Raw genomic sequence first — 9571 nt, forward strand, 5'->3', positions numbered from 1 at the left:
AAGCAGCTCTGGCAGCAGAGGCTCCAGCTCCAGCAGCAGAAGCAGTGGTGGAAGCTGTGGCTCCAGCAGCAACAGCAGTGGATCCGGCACCAGCAACAGTGGCTCTAGCAGTGGTGGATCCAGCAGTAGCAGCAGCAGCAGCAGTGGCTATAGCAGCAGTGGATCCAGCAGCAGCAGCTTCAGCAGCAGCAGCGGCAGTTCTAGCAGCAGCAGTGCTGGTCTGCAGGGCCACAGTTGCCAGGCTTGGTTGCCCTGCAGGAAAAGCCAGTGCCCAGCTCCAGAAAACAGAACAGTGGTCCAGCGACCCAGCCAGCCTACTTGACTGAGACCAAAATCATCCAAAAAGGTAATAGGTATTGCACCAGGGAAGGTCACAAGCTGACTTGGAAACCTCAACAGACCAGAACTCTTAACCTCTTTGTTGATAAAGGATCTGTTGTTACAATACCTACTTTTGAATAAGTACTCGGTGCTTTTTTGATTGAATGTGTAAAGGGTTTAGTTAAATATTAGAATCTACCTGTATTTTGCTCCACTCAGCCTACTTGCATACTCCCATATCAGGCAAACTCAACCCCTAGAAACACTTTTCTGCATACTCTGAGAGTGTTAAGAGCCACACCTAATATTTTAATCTCATACTCTGAAGATATATAACATCAGATCAATTATACAGCTAATAATACCCAGCTAACAAGAAAATCCAAGCATTAACTTAATCCAAAATGCAAAAATATAAACATTATAACACAAGAAACACCAAAAACCAAGGCAATATAAATCAACCAAAAAGTATTAATGCATCAGAAATGACCTCCAGTGCAAACAAGTTAGAGGAAATGCCTGAGAAAGATTTCAAAAGAATGACTGTAAATATGTTCAAAGAAGTCAAAGAAGAAATCAAAGGAATCAAAGAGGAACTAAAAGGAATCAAAGAAGACATAGGACACCAAGTTAAAATAAGTCAATACAAGACATAAATAAGGAAATAGAAATGATAAAGCAAAGCCAGTCAGAATTACTAGCAATGAAGAACACAGTTAATGAAATAAAAACCTCTGTAGAAAATCTCACCAGTAGAATGAAGGAGAGGACAGAATATCTAAGCTAGAAGACCAGGTGGCAGATCTAATACAGTACAACAAAGAGAAAGACAAACTAATAGAAAAGTATGAATGGGAATTTGAAGATATTCAGGACACTATGAAAAGATCAAACATAAGAATTCAGGGCATAGTGGAAGGAGAAGAATTTCACTAAACAGGCATATTAAGCATCTTCAACAAAATCATAGAAGAAAACTTCCCCCAAATTGGGAAAGAGGTGCCAGTGTAGATACAGGAAGCCTTCAGAATACCAGCCAGAAAAAACCTGGAAAGAACCTCTCCTTGCCATATTATAATCAAACTACCAAACACACAATCTAAAGAAAATATATTGAAAGCAGTTAGACAGAAAAATCAAGTTACCTACAAAGGCAAGCCCATCAGGATTACAGCAGATTACTCAACATAATCTTTAAAAGCCAGAAGGGTTTTGGAGTGATGTATTCAAATTCTGAAAGATAACAACTATCAACCAAGGTTACTTTATCCAGCAAAGCTATTCATTCAAATAGATGGAGAAATAAGGATATTCCATGACAAAAGCAGGCTGAAGGAGTATTTGGAGACAAAAGCAGCTCTACAGAAAATACTTGAAAGAATCCTACATGTCAAAGAGAAGGAAAAGCACACATATAAGGAACCTGGAAAAAACAAGCAATACTCAAATACTAGTTAACACAAGAGAGCAAAGGTAGAACCAGAACCACAAAAAAAAAAAAAAGACAAACATAAATACACACCTTTCAATAATATCTCTTAATATCAATGGCCTCAATGCCCCAACCAAAAGACAGGTTTGCAGACTAGGTTAAAAAGCAGGTCCTATAATTTGTTGTCTCCAAGAAACTCACCTTTCTACAAAGGATAGACATTATCTTAGGGTGAAAGGTTGGAAAATGGTGTTTCAAGCAAATGAGCAAAGAAAACAAGCAGGGGTTGCTATCCTAATATCTGACAAGGTAGACTTCAGTCCAAAGTTAGTCAAGAAAGATAAAGAATGTCACTTTATATTGATTAAAGTCACACTCCAACAGGAGGACATTACAATCCTAAACATATATGCACCTAACATGGGAGCTCCCAAATTCATCAAACAAATGCTGTTAGAACTAAGGTCACAGACAACACCAAACACAGTGATAGTAGGTGACATCAACACCCCACTCTCATCAATTGACAGGTCATACTAGTAAAAATAAATAGAGAGGCATCTGTACTAAATGAGATCATAGAAGGAATGGACCTAACAGATATATACAAGACATTTCATTAAAATGCTGCAGAATATACATTCTTATCAGCAGCACATGGAACATTCTCTAAAATAGACCATATATTAGGACACAAAGCAAATCTTAACAAATTCAGGAAAATTGAAATAATTCCTTGCATTCTATCTGACCACAATGGAATCAAACTACAAATCAATAGCAAAAATGGTTATAGAGCATACACAAAATCATGGAAATTAAACAACACACTACTAAATGATTAATGGGTCAATGAAGAAGCCAAGAAGGAAATCAAATAATTTATAGAGTCAAACAATAATGAGAACACAACATAATAAAATCTCTGGGACACAATGAAGACAGTCCTAAGAGGTAAATTTATAGCTTTAAGTGCCTATATTAAGAAATTAGTAAGGTTTCAAGCAAACAACCCAATGCTTCATCTTAAAAACTTAGAAAAAGAAGAACAAGGCAAACCAAAAATCAGTAGGTGGGAAGAAATAATAAAAATTAGGGCAGAAATTAATGAGATAGGAACAAAAATATTCCAAAGAATTAATGAAACAAATAGTTGGTTCTTTGAAAGGATAAACAAGATTGATAAACCCTTAGTAAAGCTGACCAAAAGAAAGAGAGAAGAGAAACAAATTAATAAAATTAGAGATGAAAAAGGTAACATCACAACAGATGCCAGAGAAATTCAAAAAAACATAGGGACATACAATAAAAGCATATACTACACAAAGTATGAAAGTCTGAGAGAAATGTATGATTTCATTGATTTATATGAACTACCTAAATTAAGTCAAGATGAGATTAATCACTTAAATTGACCTATAACAAGCATGGAGATCCAAACAGTCATCAAAAGTCTCCCAACTAAAAAAAGCCCAGGCACAGATGGATTCTGAATTTTACCAGACCTTCAAGGAAGCGCTAACACCATTGTTTCTTAAGCAATTCCAGGAAATAGTAAAAGAAGGAATTCTACCAAACTCCTAAGAAGCCAGCATCACCTTGATACCAAAACCAGGCAAAGATAGAACAAAAAAAGAAAATTACAGACGAATTTCCCTCATGAGCATAGATGCAAAAATTCTCAACAAAATATTGGCAAACAGAATACAAGAACATATCAAAAAGATCATTCACCCTGACCAAGTAGGTTTTATCCCAGAGATGCAGGGATGGTTCAACATACGCAAATCTATAAATGTAATACATTACATAAACGGGTTGAAGATGTGGAAATAAATTATGACCATGAAAGATGAATTAGTAAAGAAAATGTGGTGAATATAATTGGATATTATTTGACTGTATAAACGAAAGAAATCCTGTTATTTGTGATAAGGTTAAACCCATTATATTAAATGAAATAAGCCTGATACATAAAGGAAAATACCACATGACTTCACTCATATGCACAATCAAAAAGTTTCTACACTCTAGAACAGAGTGTAGAAAGTTGTTAGGCAGAGGCTTCAGAGCTGGTGAAATAGAGCTATGCTTTCAGTAGAACAAGTTTGGTCATCAGGTGTACAGAATGGATAGTGATGAGTGTGTTAAGTTTATAGTGATTAGCATTGTAGTCTATATAAATATATACATGGAAAACAATTTTATATAGCAAATTTTATGTATACAAATATTCATCAAATAAATATGTAACATGAATAAAATGCCAAAAGGGCAACTAGTTCAGAAATACTTTGAACTTTCTCCACTTAAATTAAAAAATACAATTTTCCTCTCATTAAATATCTCTAGGTTATGTTATAAAAGTGAAATAAGACATAAAGGTAGTACATATGTATTTTTGTAAGAAAATAATTCTCTTCTCTCTTCTTCCTTATATCCCACGAGACAATTATTTTGGCCTAATGATTGTAGTTAGAGAATCTCAGAACACAAATGCATCATTTATCACCATCGTTTACTGTAAGCGAACTAATTGTCTCTTGATGATGTTTATATTGCTTCTCTCCTAGGGTAAACAGGCTGGAGGGATGTGGGCAATGTCATGCATGAGAGGAAAATTTGTGGAGTTCTGCTTCTGTGAGCATGCTTCCAACTTAGGTACTTTGGTAGAATAGGTAGGTGGTGGAAGTGAAGAGGGACGAGGGAATTGTGGACTATGCCATGAGAGGCCCCTCCCCCTTCTCAGGCTTCTGTGACTCCAGAAAGGAAGGTGTAACAGCAGAACAAACACACAGGAGTCAGGGTAGTTGGAGGAAGAAAGGCATGTGAAATTTTCAATGACCTGGATTTGAGAACCACTATAACACGTACTTACTCTCCCTAATTTTATGATATCGGATCTCACTTATATTTTCTGCATATTTTAGTATTTGCATCTTGATGAATCTATGCTAGAGTCAAAAGCAGTAGTTCCCACAAGGGGCACTGCAAACTGTTCTGTCACGGGGCTGGAGGAAGTCAGAAAGAAGCAGCAGCGAGCCTGGAGATGACCCATCCCCATCACTCACCAGGGAGAGGTTACTGAAGCTTTCACATATTGTCATGATGTACAGCGAAAGAAAGGAACGTTCTGTCTCGGTATGTCACACTCAGGGGCGTCAGAGCATGGAGTTTATGTGAGGGATTAAGAAATTTGGCTCAGGGTTGGGCCCAGTTTCATCCAATCTTTGTGTTAATTAATTAGGCACCTAGTCAATGCCTGGGAATGTTTAAAGACCATCTGAATGGGTCATAGAGGAGCCAAAACCCTCTGTGAGTTTTGATCAGGATGCTGAAAGAAGATGAGGAGAACTTAAATACCCCATAATCAACTCACTTGCTAAGTTTATCATTTTGTCAAGCAATTTAAGTGAAGCATTTAACACCCAAAGCATCTGTCTCTTGTGATGCATCAATCTGCTCATGATGCCAATTAAATGTGTTACTCTACAGTTCTACATATAGGCTGTCTGAGGCGACCAGCTCTTTCCATCCCCTAACCCGTGCACTTATATATAGATTGCAGTCAGAGTTTTGCCACTAGGAATTGTAAAATGCTGTCTAAGTTAGTTATGTTTGTGTGACATACCTAGCATATGTGAGTGAATACTCTGAGTGAAATGGAATTCATGTTGAAAGTTCATGATTGTTTTAAATATCAAACATCATCAAAATCGGAATCATAAAACATAATGATGCCGAAAGCACTGGGTTTGTAAACAAAAGTCCTATTTTTTTGGTTTTGAAATACATACACACATACATACATGCATACATATGCTTTGGATAAGCAGCTAGTTTATTTTGTGGTTGTGTGTGTTTGTGTGTGTGTGTATGTGTGTGTGCACGTGTGTGTGCACAGATATGCTCACCCTGTGAACAAGCACGCATGAGCCAGAAGAGGATGTTTTCTAGTGTCCTTCTTTATCACTCTTCCACCATATTTCCTTGAAATGGAGCTTCTCTTTGATCTTGGAACTCACTGCTTTTCACTTAGCCTGGCTGACCACTGAGGCCCAGTGGTTCTCTTGTCTCTGCTCTGCTCATTTACCATGGTTACAGGGATGCACAACCACACCTGGCTTTTTATGTGGGTGCTGGGGATTGAACTCAGTAATTTGCAATTATAGGCAGTCTCCAAATTGTACTGGTTTCACACAAAGGTTTTTCAGCTTTGTGATGCCAAGTACACATATTAAGTACAGCCTGCAGATACTATCCTGTCATTGTTTATCTTCTCTTAGGCAAGTGATGTTTGATATAACATTCTCTGGTGAAGCTGGGCAGTAGCAGCAAGTCATAGTTTCTAGTTAGTCCTGCATTTATACGGGCAAATAGCTACTACTTGACACTATAGTGTGTGCTAAACTGAGACTTCCATAAGTGAGGTGTAAGAATCAGGTAGCAGCTCATGTTCATGTAGTACTTCCCATGGCAGCCTACCACCAGGGTCAAGAAAACTTCAGATATTTCACTGGAGTCCAGACATCTGGAAGAGTTGAAACAGAAAAATAGAATAAGGCAAATAAAAGGGTCAACACCAAGAGAGGAGAAGGGATAGAATGGTAATGGTTATATGCTAGTTATATTAGTGTGCATTTCTTCATCCATGGCAAACTGCAAAGGTTTATAACAGATGTAACCAAGGCTTACAAATATGGAAATGTGAAGAATTCAATAAGAAACAGTAATCTCCTATGAATGATTTTTCTTTTCATAGTTTTATTTACCCAGAGTAAACTTCAGTCTGAAAATATTAAACAAAAAGTTTCCTAAACACTTAAGTCTTATTATCAATTGTGCACTATCACAGGTAACATGTTAAAATCTCATCGCATCTTTTTCAGTCCCTCCTGGGGCATGAATCTCCCTTTGATCACTGTATCCACACTGAATATACTGCTCACCTGCTAGTCACTTAGCTATCTCAGGTATCAGAACATTGTCATGTTATCTTAATATATGTATGTGCTCAAGTAATGTTTATATTACTTAATGATGGCACCCATTGAATAAGTGTAATGATCCTGGAAATTTTATTGTAGTCCATTTTATGGTTCTATTTAATTATTATTTATTGTTAGTTTGTCATTCTACCTATTTTATAGATTAAGCATTAACATGGGTATGTATGAATAGGAAAATATAATGTGAATGGGGTTTACTACTATCCACAACTTCAGGCATACATGTAAGGTTTTGAAGTTAGCTCCCAGAGGTAGAAGGACTGCTATATATCCAATTGTCTTCATTAATCTTGACTTCATAATGAGAGATTTACATCTTCACTCTTAATTTTGGCTATGTTCTGGGTACTAGCCACTCTACTAGATATTCTAATTTAGATTTATAGCTATCCATGCAAATGTTCTGTGTTTTCAATATGCAGTCTTCCCTTAACTAAGTCCTGTCAAATCTTTGAACATGGTTATGCTTGTAATAGGTTCTCTTATGTTCATCTTTATGTTGTGGGATGTGTGTGACTTACAAATCTGATTGTAGATAGTAGTATGAGAATGACTTCCCAAGAAACATATTAATATACCTGAGATGAGTTGACATTAAGAAGGATATAAAACTTCAATGACTAAAAAATTGTTCCATGAACAATTCAAAAATAGAATAAAGGTGTCACCATCTCTTGTTTCTTTTTCTTTTGTGTTCCACTTTCTCTGCCCATTTGATCATATAATAGCCATCTATCATATTTATAGTTCACACATTCTCTTACAGATAGAGAATAATCCCTTGCAGCATGGTGATAGAGATACTAAATTCAGAAGTAATTCAACCACCTCATGTGAAGTGCTTATTTAATGATTATATGGACATGGGAAGAAATTGAGGGAATATTTTTGAATAATTGATAGTTACCATAGTCCAGATTATTAATGCTATTTTAATTTCCTCTTCATTTTATTTACCTGGTTAACTTTATAGGCTTTGTAGCTGATGAATAAATGGATGGAGCAAATCATTCAGTTGTGTTAGACTTCGTGTTCCTGGGACTGACAAACACTTGGGAGATTCAATTTCTCCTCCTGATGGTCTCCTCCATTTTTTATGTGGCAAGTATGATGGGAAACTTGCTCATCATCTTCACGGTGGCTTCTGACCCTCACTTACATTCTCCCATGTACTTTCTGTTGGCCAACCTCTCCTTTATTGACCTGGGTGTTTCTTCTGTCATTTCACCTAAGATGATTTATGACCTCCTTAGAAATCACAAAGTCATCTCTTTTAAAGGTTGTATCGCTCAGATTTTCTTCATCCATGTCATTGGTGCTGTGGAGATGGTGCTGCTTATAGCCATGGCCTTTGACAGATATATTGCTATATGTAAGCCTCTTCACTACTTCACTATCATGAAACAAAAAATGTGTATTTTCCTCCTAGTTGCTGCATGGATAATTGGCTTGACACACTCTGCAATTCAGCTGGTTTTTGTTGTAAAATTGCCATTTTGTGGCCCTAATGTGTTGGACAGCTTTTACTGTGACCTTCCTCGTTTTATCAAACTTGCCTGCATAGACACCTACAGAATGGAGTTCATGGTTACAGTCAACAGTGGATTCATCTCACTGGGGTCATTTTTCATATTGGTTATCTCCTACATTTTTATTGTAATCACAGTTTGCAAACATTCTTCTTCTGGCTCATCCAAGGCCATGTCTACTTTGTCAGCTCATATCATGGTGGTGGTTCTGTTTTTTGGTCCCTGTATCTTTGTTTATACCTGGCCATATCCTACATCACACCTAGACAAATTCCTTGCCTTTTTTGATGCAGTCTTCACTCCGTTTCTGAATCCAGTCATTTATACATTTAGGAACAAAGAAATGAAGATGGCAATGAAGAAAGCATGTAGCCAACTTACTATTTATAGGATTTCTTAAATGACATAATTTTAGAAAATTACTCAAAATTATTGACTTGGAATACATTGAGTTTCTAATATTTTATATCAGGAGTTTCTGATTGCTTTCTATTTTTGGAGTCTCAGATTAAACTAATATTATTCTTTTTAAGTCTTTATTGAGAAATGTTGTTATTTATGGTAGGAAGAAGCATGTACTATGGTTAAAAGTATATAGAGAAGGGTAATTGCCTATCTCTTAAGTAACATTCCTTTGATGAATTTATATAGTCTCTCTAGACTCAGTGTCATAGCAATCTAAAGAGATGTTGATTGACAACAAATAAATCAATACTAGGAAGAACTGTATAAATCAAGTTGTCAACATGTCATGAAAGATCTGCCAAATGACCTGGCATTCCACTTGAACTTAAATTTTCTCCTATAGGGAAGTTTCTGGAAAGTCAAGTGCTGATGAGAGCTATTTTGAGCAAAGGAATAAAAGTACAATGAATCGTCAGATTTTTCAAATATTTAATAACAGATTTTCCATTTAATTTTTATATTTCTACAGTAGGATATGCCTCCCATAAGTACAGTCAAAATAAAAAACCTTAGGCCATCTGTTCATCTGGACACTGCTGGCTGGTTACCGTGTTACAGTTTGAATGTGAAATACCTTCCATAGGCACATGTGTTTGAGCACTTGGTCCTTAGCTTGCAGTGCTTGTTTGAGAAGTTTGGGGAACTTTTTAAAGTATCAGAAATAGGTCTCTTGGAGGCAATCCTTATGGTTGATAGCCCCTGCCTCACTTTCTGCGGGACCTCTCTGTTTCCTCACTGCCAATGGTGATATAATTGGTTGTTCACACTCTTACATCCAGCTTCATTGATCTGCTCCTGAGAGCATGTCTTTA

General features: G+C 36.6%; 1 protein-coding gene across 1 annotated transcript; it reads left to right on the forward strand.

The window, feature by feature from the left end:
• Nucleotides 1-7758: 7758 nt before the first annotated feature.
• LOC101613035 (olfactory receptor 4F3/4F16/4F29-like) lies at nucleotides 7759-8694 on the forward strand. The gene has a single exon (XM_004672538.1). It carries the CDS (start codon nucleotides 7759-7761, stop codon nucleotides 8692-8694), a length of 936 nt encoding a protein of 311 aa, XP_004672595.1.
• The last annotated feature ends 877 nt before the right edge of the window (nucleotides 8695-9571 follow it).

Source organism: Jaculus jaculus, chromosome 8 (genome assembly GCF_020740685.1).
Source record: "Jaculus jaculus isolate mJacJac1 chromosome 8, mJacJac1.mat.Y.cur, whole genome shotgun sequence".
NCBI lineage: Eukaryota > Metazoa > Chordata > Mammalia > Rodentia > Dipodidae > Jaculus > Jaculus jaculus.

Bases quoted from the DNA above. Each gene is read 5' to 3' on its own strand.
- LOC101613035 (XM_004672538.1), top strand. From the start codon at position 7,759: ATGGATGGAGCAAATCATTCAGTTGTGTTAGACTTCGTGTTCCTGGGA.